Source organism: Alosa alosa, chromosome 7 (genome assembly GCF_017589495.1).
Source record: "Alosa alosa isolate M-15738 ecotype Scorff River chromosome 7, AALO_Geno_1.1, whole genome shotgun sequence".
Taxonomy (NCBI): Eukaryota; Metazoa; Chordata; class Actinopteri; order Clupeiformes; family Clupeidae; genus Alosa; species Alosa alosa.
In genome coordinates, this window is record NC_063195.1 from 27,038,466 (window position 1) to 27,055,800 (window position 17,335).

The 17,335-nt window shown below is 41.9% G+C and overlaps 1 protein-coding gene across 1 annotated transcript; it reads right to left on the minus strand.

The window, feature by feature from the left end:
• On the minus strand, positions 1-14,797 carry LOC125298613 (tensin-4-like). The gene is made up of 13 exons (XM_048249407.1): positions 14,740-14,797; positions 12,661-12,878; positions 9,253-9,700; positions 7,029-7,354; positions 6,516-6,590; positions 5,996-6,127; positions 5,096-5,185; positions 3,082-3,159; positions 2,786-2,848; positions 2,222-2,390; positions 1,733-1,801; positions 1,507-1,533; positions 1-710 (listed from the first exon to the last, which is right to left on the minus strand). The coding sequence occupies exons 2-13, from the start codon at positions 12,854-12,856 to the stop codon at positions 572-574; spliced, it is 1,812 nt and encodes a 603-aa protein (XP_048105364.1). The 5' UTR covers positions 12,857-12,878; positions 14,740-14,797; the 3' UTR covers positions 1-571.
• Positions 14,798-17,335: the final 2,538 nt, after the last annotated feature.

Here is a 17,335-nt window from a genome sequence, read left to right on the forward strand (position 1 = left end):
GGAGCATTCTCCAGCATTATGAAGAGCCGTGTAATAATCCAATGTATTGTGTACCTTATATAGATATATAAGCATATTCTGTATATATTTTCATGATTCACTATAAATATGTCTCTCACCAAAGCAGCCTGGTGGTTACAAAGCGGCCTAGTGGTCACAACTACAAGTGTGTTTGTAGACATGTGCAAAAGGCCTAGTAGCACTTCTGAAAGTATTGTCCGGTCCTCTTTGAGGGCAACGTGTAAAGCCATTCAAAGCAAGAGTATTCAGCTGAAGGAATTTTGCCCAATGAAGAATGGTCCATCAAAGCCATTTTGAAAGCAGTCACGCCATCTACTGGTCGTCCCCAGCATTTACACTAAGCGAATCCTCTGCCATGTAGAATCCTGCTGTTAGATCAGACGTTTTTTGTCGACATTTTTGTCGTCTGTAGTCCCATGTCACGCCAGCTCGGCGCGCTTACTCTCCATGCACGTTCCCTGAGGTCAGTGACCTCGACGACCCAGCCGACGACAGGTTGTCCGTGACTCTGTCGCTCTGCTCTCCTCACGCACCTGCGCGGCACAGGTGCCTATGCATGGGAGCTGGTGATGATGTTGTGGATGAGCTGAAGAGAGAGGCCGCAGGGCTGGAGCGGGTCGTACTCGGCGAAGACGTGGCACATGTTCTCCGCGCCGGCCTCCACACCTTTAGCCACGATCCCAAACATCCTGCAGGGAGGAGGGAAAGACAGGACACACTTAACTAACATGGCTCTCCTGTTACAGACACACTTAACTAACATGGCTCTCCTGCTACAGACACACTTAACTAACATGGCTCTCCTGCTACAGACACACTTAACTAACATGGCTCTCCTGCTACAGACACACTTAACTAACATGGCTCTCCTGTTACAGACACACTTAACTAACATGGCTCTCCTGCTACAGACACCCTTAACATGGCTCTCCTGCTACAGACACACTTAACTAACATGGCTCTCCTGCTACAGACACACTTAACATGGCTCTCCTGCTACAGACACACTTAACTAACATGGCTCTCCTGCTACAGACACCCTTAACTAACATGGCTCTCCTGCTACAGACACACCGTAACATGGCTCTCCTGCTACAGACACACTTAACGTGAATAACATGGCTCTCCTGCTAACATTAACATGGCTCTCCTGCTACAGACACCCTTAACATGGCTCTCCTGCTACAGACACACTTAACTAACATGGCTCTCCTGCTACAGACACACTTAACTAACATGGCTCTCCTGCTACAGACACACTTAACATGGCTCTCCTGCTACAGACACACTTACTAACATGGCTCTCCTGCTACAGACACCCTTAACATGGCTCTCCTGCTACAGACACACTTAACTAACATGGCTCTCCTGCTACAGTCATAAAAATATGCAGTATTTCATTTACGGATAGTCTAGTTTCACTTTTAGATTCTATTTATTTTGTACTAATAACTTAGATAAAATTAACTTAGATGGAATTCTTACCTGACTGATTTGCAGCTTTTCTGCCACCTACAGGAAAGAGTGACACATGTACAACATTACATTAGCAGCTATACTACAATCTTAGATAAAAACTGGTCTAAACCAGCCCAGGCTGCGGCTAGAACCCTGGCCCAGATCTTTTTTATCAGACCAGGGCCATACCGGCTCCTTGGGCACCTGCCACCTTGGTGTTCTAGGCCTGTGTGTAGTGTTTGATCTCTCTCACCTTCTCTCCTCGGGGTCCTCGCCACCATAGCTCAGCAAGTGGACAGGGAAGTGCCGTCTAAAGAAGAGCCTGTTGAAAAAAATAAAGATATAATTTAATGTCCAATTCACATTTCAGATGATGTTGAATGCTTTTGTTTAATTTATATTTCTTGTTTTTATAGCCATGCCCAAACTGGGCAAACATTAAGAGACACTATCTCTAATTGGTGTAGTTAATGCTTTATTGATGTTAAGTCAGTTAAAAGTCAGTCAATGTTAAGTCAGATAAAAGTGCAGTCCATGATTCTTACAAAATCATGTTATTGATGTGTGATCTCAGCAGCCAAATAAAATGACAATCCTCCCTTTCCTGCTACTGAAACAATGTGTTTTATTGACTGACAATGTTTCTGGCTCGATTCAAGCTATTGGTTTAGAAGCGCTGACTGCACCTTTAAGGAAAGTGTCTCATAAAGTGTCATTGGCTCCTGCACTTGAGTTGTCTTACTTTCTCTGAATGTCGGTCAGAGTCACACCCTTGGGTGACACTTTCAGGTTGACCACTGTGGGTGTGGCTGCCGCCTCCTTCTTAAAGACCATAGACACAGCCTTCTGCACAGCGCAGGGGCCCGTCAGCGTCTCCGTGGGAACCGCACATAAATACAGGAAGTTGCATGCTTCGAAGAGAAGATAACACAAACATTAGACAATCAGCAGTCTTCAATGTTGACAGATCAAATCTAATGTACAGAGGAGGAACTTTTTTGTTGCTCTGTTACTTCCCAAAACCCATTACTATTTATGCACTTGTTTCAACATTTACGTTTAAATGCATTTAGTTCTAGTTAAGAACTTTAAATGCTTTTAGTTCTAGATAAGAACTTTAAATGCTTTAAGTTCTAGATAAGAACTTCAAATGCTCTAGTTCTAGTGAAGAACTTTGAATGCTTTTAGTTTTACCACTTCTTCAGGATTGAGGATTGATGTTTGTGTGGTACTGCCTCATTATTGCAATAATCCCACTGATCCTATACAGTATCTGCCTGATTCCTCCATAGTCCCGTGTCCTTACCTGTCTTACTAGGCTCCTCACTGGGGGACGTGGTTGGGGATCCCTCCTCATCTCTCTTAACACCTGTGGGGCAACAAAAGAAAGTCCATCAGTAACTGAAATAATATGTCAATAATATCAGGTAACTTAAAGGTTTGATTCACTCATTTTTAAAAGGCTAAACTATTATTATTGTATATGAATATCTATTTTGATATTGTACGGATGCATGCATGACATTTTGACCTCAGAACTATGTCAGGTAGGATGATACAGTCAGATAGTGAGAGCAAGTAGATGCAAGCATCCTGCGTTACCTTGAGAGTGGATGACGAGTCTGCAGGGTAGTGCGTAAGGAGAAATGGTGTGCTGATAGACCAGGGCAGAGAGACTCCCTGTCAGAGAGAGAGAGACGACACGTGTTAATTACACTTATTAACACTGAACTACTCGAGATTCATCACTAACTATAGCAGCTGCTGCAGAGTTTTTTACATCACAGCAGAAAATAAAATGACTGTGACCTACTTTTTTCATGTAAACAATTCCCATACCTGGCCACAGGGGGGCAGTAGTAAGCCACTAAAGATAATATTGAAAATGTGACCACCTCTGTAGTTGATGAGAGTGAATGGCAATAGCCTACTTTATACATTTGCAAATTTTTCACATTTCAGAGGGTTAATCTCCATATATGAGTTTAAAATTAGAAGAGGACTACTCAACCTCATATTCACATCTCAGTCAGGAAGATTCATACTTTATGTAACTTCATCAATATATTTAATGGATTACAGTAATATTTAACTGTTTTTTTCCAAATGGAAGAGACTCATGAGTAACCTGACTCTCACCAGATGAATTTCGGCTAGGTGGAGCTAGGCGGAACGAAATTCATCTGGCGAGAGATGAATTCCCAAATACTTTTTTATCATGATATATCTCAGATGATGTCATAACTTTTAAAACGCGTCACTTCCTGTGTTCCTGAGTTTGTACTTAGGAATTTGGTGATAACAATCAGTATGATGCACATCTCCACTGTACCTTCGTAAAAGGGCTTGTGCAATGCATGTCTTTGGTTATCACTTCTTGGGTGGTCTTCCATTTTGATTCTAGTCTATTTGATTTTATTATTAATGCCTCACGACATGCTTCAGCCTGTAAAACATTCCTCTTTGTCACTACAGTATTTAATGCTTTGGAAATATGTTTGTTATTTTAATTTTGTTAAATTATGTTAGGGAAACGTTATCAATCATAATAGTGTTTCAATTAAGATAAGGATTATATAAGCCTGATTGATTCTAAAAAATGTACTTTATTTTGATCAAATGATCCTGATCCTGTCCATTTATAGCCATGCGCTGGCTTTGGCTAAGCCTAAGGAGTGTTGTGTCATCAGCACTGTCTGCATGCCCAAGAGTGACAAACACAAAGGCATGCACACTCCCAAAGGCATACACACACACACACACACACACACACACACACACACACACACACACAGCCCTTATGACTCTGCACTGTTGAGGTGAGTGAGGGTAAATATGATAGGGCAAGGATCAAGGATATGGCCTCTTTAAAGTGGGGTGTGAGCGTTTGAGCGTGAGTGTGCAGGGTGGGAGTGTTTGGGGGTGGAGTGAGGGTGTGTGGGGGCTGGTGTCCAAGTAAGAGTATTATAAAAGTGTTGAAGCACTGCTATTGCAAATTTCTGAATCCTTAGCATGTGTGAGTCAGAGTGATTTGAACTGATAAGAGTATATGAAAGTGTTGAAGCACGGCTATCGCAGATTTCAGATTAGGATGTGTAAGTCAGGGTGCCATTCACTGATAAGGCAGGTAAACAGACATCAGTCAGTCCCATAGCGACAGTGCCCATGGCGTCATCCAGTGTGAGTGACATGACAGCCATGAGACACAGAGTGTGTATGGATATGGAACAGAGGTGTGCAGGTTGTATCCAGGTGATAGTGGAACAGCCTGTGTCGCACCACTATTGTACAAGGCTACAACATTTTGCGTAAACCCTGTTTAACAAAAAAACTATAACCAAGACCTACAGTAAGTTGATTGACCGTTATGTGTTCAACCTTTTTCCAGTGGTGACTGAAAATATGGAATAATGTTTAAACCAGTCTGTGTCTTTGCAAATACAGTGTATTATTAACTTAGTATATGTAATTTTCATAATCATTGTCAACACTCTCTATATTAGCTGCTGTGGTTGTTGCACAATGATGCTTTTAGGAAACACATCGATGGTACTGCAGCACCTGGTTTGGTCCATGTTTCCAGTGGGTTCAAGCAAGATCAGGGGGAAGCACTCACCGAAGTAGGGCTCATGTGAAGATCCTCTGACACGCACCCCCTTAGCAGAGGACTCGATAAGGAAGTGTTTGATTTGATCTGTGGAATCATCTACCAATGAAACGAGACAGGAAAAGGTCACAAGAGAAGAAGCACTGTGAAATTTTATACAATTTGTGAGAAAACTGAAAAACTACAGCGCCAATAATTGTGGCACGTGTTTTTGTCAAAAATATATATTTATGGTGCATTGTTTTTCCTTAATATTATTTTTTTCCCTTTAAAGGCTAGATTTTTTCCTCATTAGTTTCATTTTGAGATAGATAGATACATAGAGATAGAATATATAAATTGCCAAAATAAAATACCGGTATATAGATTTATTTTACTTCCTCTTTTTTCTTAACTTTAGCAATACGGGTAGCAATACCTGTGGAGGTCACTGTGAGTACGTGAGTACTTTTAATTGTGCGCTGTGGTAAGATACTATATATACATATAGGCTTATCACATGTGCTCTGATTTACGTCACCAAGAGTTACAATAAAACAAAAACATGTGGGAGGACAGTAGGAAATGTGTCTTTGGGCACACCCAGATCAGAAGTAGACTGACCGTCTGCATACAAGTTAAGACTGGAAAGAGGAATCCTGCACACTCAGTGAAAGTCCCTGTTAGTCACTGACTTTTGTCTGAGTTTGTCTGTGTAAGTCATTGTCTCACATTAGCCCAAAGCTACGCGCTCTGAATAAATATTACTCATTGTTTTTGGTTTGTTATGTCCAGTGTCTGGCCTACATGCCTGAAAAGGTGTCAGTTCCTCAATTACTGGTCACTGGTGTTTCATAAGGGAGATAAACCTGTGAGCCAGGTCATTGACGTGTGAATATGTAGACAGTGTGACTCGCAGCGCACACATACCTGGTTTGCAGAGGGAAACAGGATCGGTGGCCGCTGGGTGGATCTTCATCGCTAGGTCAAAGCAGCCCCTGTATGATGTGCTGTCTCTCACTACAAAGGAACCTGGGTCCTGGACACGGAGGATGGCATCAGCTATTGTCAGGTCAAGAGAAAAGAACAATGTTTGTTTTGGTGTTGCCAAGCAGCAATTATTGGGTCATCCATTACAGAGTTGTTGTTGCTGTTGACAATGAACAGTTACGGTACACTGCAAGGAATGTCGTGTTTGATTCCCAAAATCTACAGTTCACCACAGGATCTCCAACATTAGAGTGCAAGCGGACTTAAGTTAATATAGCATTTGAGTCATGTACTGCACAGAGAGAGTACAATATTGCAAAGACTCATGATTATGTACTACAATGAATAACTAACACCATGGCTTCAACGCCCTGCACAGCTGTGATGATATTTTTTTCATATCATTCTCCCTCTGTGGTTTTGCTGCTCAGATAGAAGCTGAGATCATGAAGGACCTTACCTTCTTCACGGGTGATCTGTGGTCGAAACCAGTACTGGGAGGTGTCCATAACAAATTTCATATTAGGTTGGCTGCCTGAAAGTCAAAGATACAGGATAAAATGCATTTGTTTCATATTCAGTTAAAAATACCTGTCTGTGCATATGGGGAATGTAAGTCCCATCACAACTGAACACTGCACTCCTCTAATCAGGACTATTTGACTTTAGTCTCTGATCATGTGTCTCAGTACAATAATGTGAATTAGACCATCCCTGTGTTTGGAACATCAGCTCACCCACTCCATAGTGCACCGAACTGGGGAATAGCTAAATGGTGGCTATTCACTAGTGCGCTATATGGGGAATAGCTAAATGGTGGTTTTCACTAGTGCACTATATAGGGAATAGCTAAATGGTGGTTTTCACTAGTGCACTATATGGGGAATAGCTAAATGGTGGTAATGATAACAATAGTGTTATAGTGGATGTTCCAAACACAGGGCATGGAACAGCAGTGACACACACTACATACCTTGAAATGGCCTCCTGTCCATGGACGTGGGTGTCTCCTGGGGCGACGGTGACCTGGACGTGCTCCTGACGCTCAGGCCGTGGTGGTGGTCTCTGATATGGCCCTCGGGCGTCCCGCTCTGCGGAGCTCCGTTGATGAGAACTACGGGGATATCGGTGAGGGAGCCGGACGGACTGGAGTTGAGGTACGGCGACAGCGGCACGCCATGGAGCTGCCGGCTGCCGTAGGGTCTGTGGGAACGGGACACGTCGCCGAGGGAACCGCACAAGCTGGGCGTCAGACCCTCTGGACTGCTGTCGGTGTCATCGCTGAGGAGCGACTGACAACTGAGAGATAGAGAGAGAGACAGAGAGAGGATAAGAATTGGCATACATGAGTACTTTCAATTGTGCTCTGTGGTAAGATACTATGAAGAAGTGGACTGATCTGGGTGATTCCAGTTAAGACTGAAAAGAGGAATCCTGCATACTCAGTGAAAGTCCCTGTTAGTCACTGACAGAAGACACATATGACTTCATGTCTCAATGCAATAATACAAGTAGCTTTAGACAAAAAGGGTACAGTACATAACAGGGTAGACAAAAGCAAAGGAGAATACATTGATTTTGCAAAATGTCTTCAGCACAGGGGCAGGCTGTACATTGGAATGCATTTCTTTTCTTCATTCTTCTTTATGATTAAAGCACGGTCTGATTCTGATTCATTGGGCACTGCTGTTAATACTAACATTGACTCATCAGTCTCTCACACTGTTAGCACCACTCCCTTTTAAACAACATACCTCTGCCTTCAGTGCATCGGTTAAGGAGCCCATATACTTATTTTTATGATGGTTATTATTGGCCAATTTGCCCTGGTGATTAAACTAACCCTAACATAATTAATACACATATTATTTGCTTATCTGAATACCATTCAAAACATGTCTATTCATATAGAGGTAAGGTGTGTGTGGGGGTGTGGGGGTCAAATATGAGTATTGTTAAGTTTGATCACAAGTCAGTTTTCACAGATTATGTATAGTGTGTACCTATAGTATTGTGTTTGCATTTTTAGGCACACTGTTATGATTGGCAGCAGTAATACATCCTAAAGGCCTTTCAAAGATTGATGATAAGACAACACCATTGTACAGGCAGGTTGCAGAGGAGTGTGGAGAAAGGGCTGGATGCCATCTGTTGCAAAAAGATTGTGGTATTAAACTCAGAACAGGCACTTCCCACTACCACTCACTGCTGTTGTTGTAAGACTTAAAGTCTGCAGCTGCGGATAGATAACAGTTTGAACGTTTCATTCACTGTGATCTCTTAGAAAGATATGACTGTGCTCATTATTTCAGCAAGTGTAATGGCATTATCTGATGAGTATGCTTCTGTTTTCATCAAATGCATCATAATGAAAGCCTGCCAAGCCATGCTGTGCTGTATTCACTCTGCTCTCTCATCAGTCCTTTGACACACGCCAATCAAGTAAATTCGACAAGAGCATTAGCAACTCAATCAGCTGTCATTCAACAAGACCTATTAGTCAGACAGACAAATGACACTAATTAATTTGACATGGATTCAATGCTAGGCAAATAAATAAAATAAAAACATGTCATCCACAAAAATGTGATGTGTTCATAGAACATTATCGAAGCTGACATTAATTAATTACTCAATTAAATAGAAATCTGTGGCATGATTCAATTATTTGTTGAGTGATATGTAATGTGACACATACACAGACTATTATGACATGTCTCCATTGACTATTATGACATGTCTCCATTGACTATTATGACATGTCTCCATTGACTTCACTTCCACTGTCAAATTGAAAGGAAACAAGCCCTCTGTAGGGACAGGCTACAGCTAAAAATACTCCAGTCATCCCTCAGCCATGCTGCTTGGGCCTGAGTGTTTATGTCTCCCGATGACCTGGCTAAGCTATTTACCAACATTAATCCTACCTGTACTATACCAAACACCTCCTCAACCATTTCACCTTGGAGCCCTTCAGCTTCAAAAATGTCATGAGCCATCCCTCACATGCGTTGGCTTGTGAGAGTTAAATCTTCATGGTCCCTGATGGTCTGTTGTCTTGTACTGTAACACTCTCAATCTACTTTGAGAAAAAGGTTTTCTCAGTAGGGCCAAGTGAACAACCTTTTGTTCAGAGATTGTACTTGTTGCCTATTATGATGACCACTCCATTAACCCAGGAGTCCTCCCATGCTCACCTGCCCATGATGTAGCTGGTGTCGGAGCCTGGAGAAGTGGACAGGAGCGAGTTTGCGCTGCCCCGGAGTGAGTTGCGGAACAGCGATAGGTTCCCAGGGGAACCGGCCACCTCCGTCTGTTGGGACGGCGGCTGGGGTCTCCTCCTCTGCACACCTCCCATCATGCCACCTCCCATAATGCCGCAGGGCAGCGGGGGCCGCGAGGAGGGGTTGGAGGAGGGCGAGTCGGAGAAGATGACGGAGCCGTGAGGGCTGACGGAGCCGGCGAGCTGTGGGATGGCCACGATGCGGGTGGCGCCGACGGAGACGGTGGGAGTGCAGGGGGAGACGCGGGCTCTGGAGGAGGTGGAGGTTGCGTAGTCCACCTCCACGGTGGAGGAGCAGCCTCGGGACACCAGCATGCAGGGACCCATGTCCTCCTCCTCGGGGGAGTCCTCTGGAGAGGAGACTACAGAGAAACAAAAGGGTAGATAGAGGTCAGCAGATTAACAACAGATGTGTCTTTACTACTGTACACTTGTGCCTTTACTATTTATTATTATCATATAGTATATATATATATATATATATATATATATATATATATATATATAGCCTGTCTTTTATATACTATATATATATATATATATATATATATATATACATATATATAGCCTGTCTTTTCCCATTGGTTTGTATGTTTCCTTGCATCAAACCGTTTCCTGGCATCCAAACATGACCATGTAATTGTTAGAACCTTACTGTAGGCTACTGTATCGATGATGCATTGGGTGAATTCCAACATTCCAATTCCTGGGAGAGCAATTAGTCAACCACCACAATTCCTGGGAGAGCAATTAGTCAACCACCACAACATTGCATCTCAGACAGCTAATTGTTATTAGTCATTGTCTCCCAACACCTCTGACTGACAGAAGCCTCAGGTGACCTGATCTGATCTGTCAGCCTGTTAAGGGTATTTCCTGTCCAAGTGTTGCCAAGTTGTGTATCTTAAGAGCTGGTTTAAACTACGATCCCAGCATGCTCTAACTGTTTTAAACTACAATCCCAGAATACTTTGCTATTTTTTTTTTTTACTTTACTTCAACAAGGATGAACTCCTTCATACATTCACTGTAGAGTCTGCACCACATCACTTTTAAACATATAGACTTTGCATAAGGTTTGAACACTGCTTTCTCAAGCCCTTAGGGGAGACCGGGGTTGGTTGTAACAATTTGTACTCATGCATGAATTGCTCATCTTCAAAAACTCTTTTAGCAGTAATTCCTACATGAAATGAAAGCTTGGGGTCTTGGCTTTAAATGTGTATAATTTTTACTTTTAGAATGTATTGTAACAGGGAGTAATTAACCATCAAAGACACTCTGACACAATGTGACAATCAGCCCCATCACGGGGTTGGTTGTCACAGGGTATGGGGTTGGTTGTCCCTATGGAGTTTCAATGGGATTTCAGTGATAAAATGGGATCTTAAAAAATGATGTGTAACTTTTTAGTTTTTTAAGATAGAAACTGCAAATAAGTTTTAATATGAATACCACCCCTTTGATAGTTGTCATCAATGCCCCTTATGTCTAAACAATGGGATTAAAGGAGGTGATCAGTTGTACACGCATACACTTCAGTCGTACACGCATACACTTGTCCCAACCCTGTACACACTCACCGGGCCTGGCTTGGCCTTCTATTCAAACACCCCAAAACAAACACGCGGGCCTCCCAGTGGTGCTGGCAAAACACCACACACAGCCTATCAGTCTGAGCGTGGGCTTGGTCTTGTTCAAACTTCACAGCTTTAATAGCTTAATGCCAGGGCACAGATACACTGCACTGAAGCGTGCTGCAGAAACCAAAGCCATGTATATCTTATGCATTTGTCATCATCAGTGCTTTTCATTATGTGACCGTATGCGAACCAGTGGGTAAAAGGGTGGTAATATATCTAAGCCAATATGCTCGAAATGGGATTCCAGACATTGTGAAATAATGTAATATGGCGTTGAAAGTTTTGCATTCACAGGACAGTATGTGCTCTAAAGTTTGCTATGTACCCAAACATTGTTCTCAGTAAAGATGAAGAACGTTTTGGAAGCGGGAGGGGGGAAAAAAGGATCGCTCGAGGCAGCAGGGAGCGGCTCTTTGGCTGGGCATCTGAGCCAAGGCGTTGCCAAAGCAGAATAATTACAGTTTTGCGTAACCGTGGATTGAAAAAAGAAAGAAGACATGGATACTTCTCCATCCCCTGAGGCCCCTGGTAACAGTGGGGTAGGCTACCTGGCTGGTAAGCCACCTGATGCAGCTCTATTTTAAATAACTCCAGATTTGATGGACTGATAAATATGACACCACCATGACACCACCACCAAATATGACGCCACAATTCCCACTATATCTGATTTAATAATTTGATCCTTGAAGGAGAATGCCCTCAGGCAACACATTCTAGTATGAGTAAGGTTTGAAAAATATGTCCACAGTTGGCAGTGTGCTGCTTTTGCTCTCAGCAATTTTTCAGACCTTTTAGCTACGGATTAGTATGGATTATGTGCGCGGACAATTTTACACCTGTTGATCTGTAGGTTGTTGATACTTGTTTTAATGCATGGATTTCATGCCTTTTCATTGCACTCTGTCTCCTCTACTTCTCACTGTCATGTTAAAACAGGTAAGGATTCCAGGCTAACTGTCTGCAGTAGCATCTTTCTGTAGCATCGCTTTGCTAAATAGTCTGTCTGATTCTGCTTGATTTGTCTCCAAACAGTTAGACACCCAAGACTTGTTAAAGATGTGTTATTGTCCAAATATAGTAATAAGTAATAATAGTAATATAATAAAACCATGCATAATGCAAAATAATTGCTTCCATTAGCTGGTTGTGGACCTCTTTGGCTGGGATTAACCAGTGCAGTGAGGTGGCTAACAATGTACAGTATTAGCCATACAGGGAATTTTTAAACAGAGAACTGATTGTTGAACCAGTTCGTAATCAAGGATGTGTCGTCAACAGAGGGTGTTGTGTGTATAACTTTACTGTAGAATTACATAAATTCTGGTGATGAATCGATTTTTTTTTTTTTTTTGTTCAATGGTTCAACATCTGGAGCATAAACCAGAACAGAACTGGTTCTCTGCTGATAGAGTTGGCTGCTGTGGCATCATATATCATGCGTACACTGGTCCAGCCTGTCACATTACTGGCACTGACCACCACTAGAGGACATCTTGGACAAGTCAAGGGGCCTCAGACTTGAGCCTCAAGACCTTTTATTGTCAGCCTGGCCCATACACCAGTATGCAGCAAGGTTGGAAGAGCGTTTCTCGGTGGCCTACGGTGCAGACGTGGTGTAAACATATAGACATGCGCATGCACATGGTTCCTCAGACCACTATATGTAAATACTGCACCTGTGTGTTTGTTCCGTCCAGGACTGTGCCGGGAGATGGGCAGTGGCTCAAACGTGGGGTCCAGCTCCAGGATCATCTGGTTGAGGTTGTCCAGGGAGACGTCCAGGTCCTCCTCGGCCTGGTCCAGGCTCAGGCTCTGGGTGGCCTTCAGCGTGTGATTGGGTAAGAACTGGGACATGTCTGTGGCCATAGGCATTACTCGATTCAGGACAGGAAGTCTGAAATAGCCAAAATAGCCACAATATAACAAAATGTTTTTTTTAGGAACCACAGCTAGGATGATTTAAACCACATTATATATTTTTTTATTTTGACCAAATTGTTTTTAAGAGTGCGATAAGGACAGGTGAATGCTAAGGACAGTGAATGCTGCTCCATACAACGTCAGTTCTAGTGGGGTCATCCCTATCTTCCCTGGGTCCTATGTTCCCCGGGTCCTACAGGACCCGGGGAACATAGAACCCGGGGAACATAGGTACACTCCAGTTCTAGTCAGGTGGTATACATGCTAGAATTAGCAAGTCTTGTTATGGGTAGTGCTACAAGAGGAGAGACTCTCTGAAGAGCTGGGTCTTCAGGAGTTTTTTGAAGGTAGAGAGGGACGCCACTGCTCTGATAGGAACTGGTAGTACATTCCACCAATGGGGAACAACAGATGAGAAAAGTTTGGATTCCCCTGAGCGTACGGGTGGCAAACCCAGACGACGTTCATCTGAAGAGCGCAACGGGCATTCAAGTAAGTGGGTGCAGATGGTGTGAGAGAGATGTGCCAAATGTAGTAATAGTTGTTAACAACAAAAGTCACTTAAACTGTAACTGTACGTGAAACATTTCACAAAGGTGACCAAGAGGCTGCTAAAGATAGTCTCTCATGATTTAGACGTCTGCTGGTCAAGCTCTTCACGCTGATCCCTGGAGGGATGTGACACCCTCAGAGCGTAAGAGGGTGTGGTGGGTGATCTACAGTATGACCACCCACCCCACCCCATTCCCCACCCCCACCCACACAGACACACACACACACACACACACACACACACACACAGACAGACAGACACAGCGGAGGAACACAAACAGGGCAGGGCACACTGTGAGTCACCCATGACTGGGGTGGTTGCCAGGACGACAGCCACTGTGTTTTCCTGCAACAGCAAAACTTCTAGTAATCACAACTTTGACTGAACACAGACTTGCTCACTTCAAAACGCTGACATAACAGGACCGGTCTGCTGTATTGCAACCATACGCAAAAGTTTCTAAAACGCAGGGGCATTGGAACCATTGGACATAATGGCAGACCAGAGAGCAAACACCATGCAATTCATTGCTAATGCCATGTTAGTGTCATGGGCTCAGGTTCCACACAGGAGCCCACAAGATGTCCACCCACACTGCCCCTTTTGAAGACATTTTATAGACCCATGACATGAGAAGGACCATTATTTGGTCCGGTCGGGAGGTAATGTCATACTGTTATAAATCAATGCAGTGTGACCAAACAAAATATGCTAAAAATCTTTTGGAAACACATGTACTTGCTTTAACTATGTTACTGAGAAAAGAAACTTAAAAAAAGATCAGAAGAAATTACCATACACATCTTGCGCCAGATTGTTAGGCTACGTATAAATGCTACCTCCAGGCTACAAGGAGTGATAAAACAACACAGACTTTTTTTCATCTGCCAGATTTCTGACTAGCCTTCTGCATTATTGAATTACTCAACCATGAAATGTTATGTTTGAGTAAAGTCAAAATCACTGATTGATGACATGCTGTAAAAGGCCTTCAACTAACACGGTGCATCCAGCAACCTAAACACTGACATTATATATTTCTGAGAGGTAGCCTACTAGCTAAATCAAACATTTTACTTTATACCCTTGGTAATTTAAATATGTGATCTTAACTATACATTTTGTTTTCATACAATATATAACTATGTTTGAGTATTTATCAAGTTAGTGTTACATAAATTCTATTTTAACAGAGTACGGTAATTAGCACACTACACAGTAGTAAAGGTTGAGAATGACAGTCAATAACTTACTTCTCAGGAATAAATGAATCAATTCTCACCTGATGTGAATCTTGTTCTCTTCTTGTAAGTTTTCTCTGTGGGCTTGGTCAGGTTGTATCCCTGATACACTACTGTCAAGCTGTGGTTGCACTCTCTTTTTATGGATAAGCCCCACCCTGGCTCGCATGAGCCAATCAGAAGTCCAGCCCCCTTCTTCCGCTGTGTGATAGTGGTACTGAATGTGGTCACTGTTGGACTGCTGAGGTCACCAACATGTAAAAAATGGAAGGTAGAGGTTGTGTTGTTTCCACACATACACACACACACACACACGCACACGCACACAATTTAATCTTCCCCCATTTCATTATCCCCCGTAGAATCCAGCTCTTCTGAATCATGTGATTGATTGAAAATACAAGTACAGACAACAGGACCTTACCTTATGGCTGTATTTACTTTACTGGCATGATGGTTGTGTTCATGTTCTTTGTTTAGCCAGTGAAAAAATCTTAATTTCTACATGATGCAATATAATTCTAGTACAAACCTGAATCAGAAAAAGTTGGGACGTTGTGTAAAAAGCAAATAAAAACAGAATGTGATAATATACAAGTCGTATAAACCCATATTTACAAGTAAAAAGGACAACATATCAAATGTTGACAATGAAAATTTGTACTATTTCATGGAAAATATATAATCATTTTGAATTTTATGCCAGCAACATGTTCCAAAAAAAGTTGGGACAAAATTCTGTAAATGTTTAGGAACTGAGAAGACCAGTTACTAGAGTTTTGAAAATTAGATGTCCCATTCCTGCCCGATATAGGATTTCAGTTGCTCAACAGTATAAGGTATTCCTAATCATGTTTTTCATTCAATGATGCACCTAATTTGACAGGTCTGGATCTTACTTTAGCACCTGGACTCTTGCTCTATGGAGAAATACTCGTTAAATATGTGCAGCATATACAAAAACATTGCCTGGATGGCAGTATGTAGCTCAAAACCTGTATACATCATTCCGAATTGATTGTGCATTGCCAAATGCTAAACTGATGTTGGGTTTCGAATTGATGTTGGGTTTCGAATTGAGGACCAAAACAAGTTGGATAGGTTGGATACTTGGATAGGCCCTCTCATCTTTAGCCCAGATGAGTCAATGATTTGCAAAATTAATTGCAAATTTTGATGGGTCTTTTTCCACATCACCTCAGTCCATTTTAAACAAGCTCAGGCCCAGATAAGACGTTGGTATTTATGTACCGTGTCTAAATACAGTTTTGGCTGTTGCATGGTAAAGTTTAGCATTATACTCTAGCAAGTTAACTCGAGCACAGTTTGAATATTAAACTGTGCTGATAGACAGTGATTATCAGAGGTTTTCCTGCCCATACAATGATTTTCTTTACAGAAACAGGTTTGCTTTTAATACAGTGCTATCTGAGGTCCAAAAGACCACAGCCATCCAATATTGTTTTTCAGCTCTATCCCTATAGTTTTCAAAGATTTCTCTGAATATTGTAATGATATTATGTAGATGATAAACTCTCCAAATACTTCACAATTTCATGTTAAGAAGCATTAAAATGGCAATGTTTCATCATTTGTCCACACAGGTTAACACAGAGTGATGAATACCCCTAGATATTTACTTCTGAGAGACTCTGCCTCTCTGAGATGCTCTTTTTCATAAATCATGTTGCCAGTTACTCTAATTAGTTGTGAAACATTCCTCCTTTTGTTTTCTTTATCATTGCACAACTTTTCCAGCATTTTGTTGTCCCCGTCCCAATTTTTTTTCATGAAATAGTAAAATTTGTCATTTTCAACATTTGATATGTTGTTTGTGTCTTTTTGGTAACTAAATATAAGTTTGTGAGATTTACAGATTACATTCTGTTTTTATTCGCATTTTACACAACGTCCCAACTTTTCCTGATTTGGGGTTGTAAATCAATTTAAGTTTAGTAGCTGAATTATCAAACAGAATGTGCAAAACATGTACATGAATAAAAAGAGGATAGACCCATCAATATATCATGTACCCAAAATTGACTTTTCTCTTATTTTATGGCAGGTCAAGATATAATCTGCAGCTAGGCATGAGCAGTTTGCTTCCTCTCCCATAGAATACTGTACATACTTTCATTTCTGTCAGGTCCATTAAAGTCAAGAACAACACAGACAATAATTTCTTTAGGAAATTGTATCGAATATATTACAAATTAAATTTGGCGGAATGGCTCTGCTCCGAGGAGTCCCCAGACCTCTCATGAGCACCATGAAAAAGCAGTTAGGAACAAACTAAAGCAGCTTTAAATTAGGCGTCCTGTTTGCGTGTAGCTATTTAGAAGCAAGGGGAGTTGACCAGCTGATGCGCTGACGCTGATCAGCTGATACGACCTTGTTGATCAACAGCGGTCTTGACTACTTGGCCAGAACTGACACTGGACGCTCAATTTGTGGAGATAGATTTTCAAATTCTTTGTTTTTTGAATTCAGCAAAAAAAAAAAATCTTATATGTGCATATCTAAGATGTTCCTCGTTTTCTACATTGTTTATCCAGAAACTACAGTTTCTCATATTTCTAGGCACCGGATATTTGTGTATGTCTGCCCATTCTATGTGTAGGCTAAGGTCACTGATTT

Excerpts from the sequence above, each read along its gene's own strand:
- LOC125298613 (XM_048249407.1), bottom strand. The coding sequence starts at position 12,856 with ATGCCTATGGCCACAGACATGTCCCAGTTCTTACCCAATCACACGCTG. Across the intron at positions 9,701-12,660 it reads TGGACGGAACAAACACACAG|TCTCCTCTCCAGAGGACTCC; the intron begins GTGCAGTATTTA and ends GTTTCTCTGTAG. Across the intron at positions 1,534-1,732 it reads GAGGACCCCGAGGAGAGAAG|GTGGCAGAAAAGCTGCAAAT; the intron begins GTGAGAGAGATC and ends TCTTTCCTGTAG.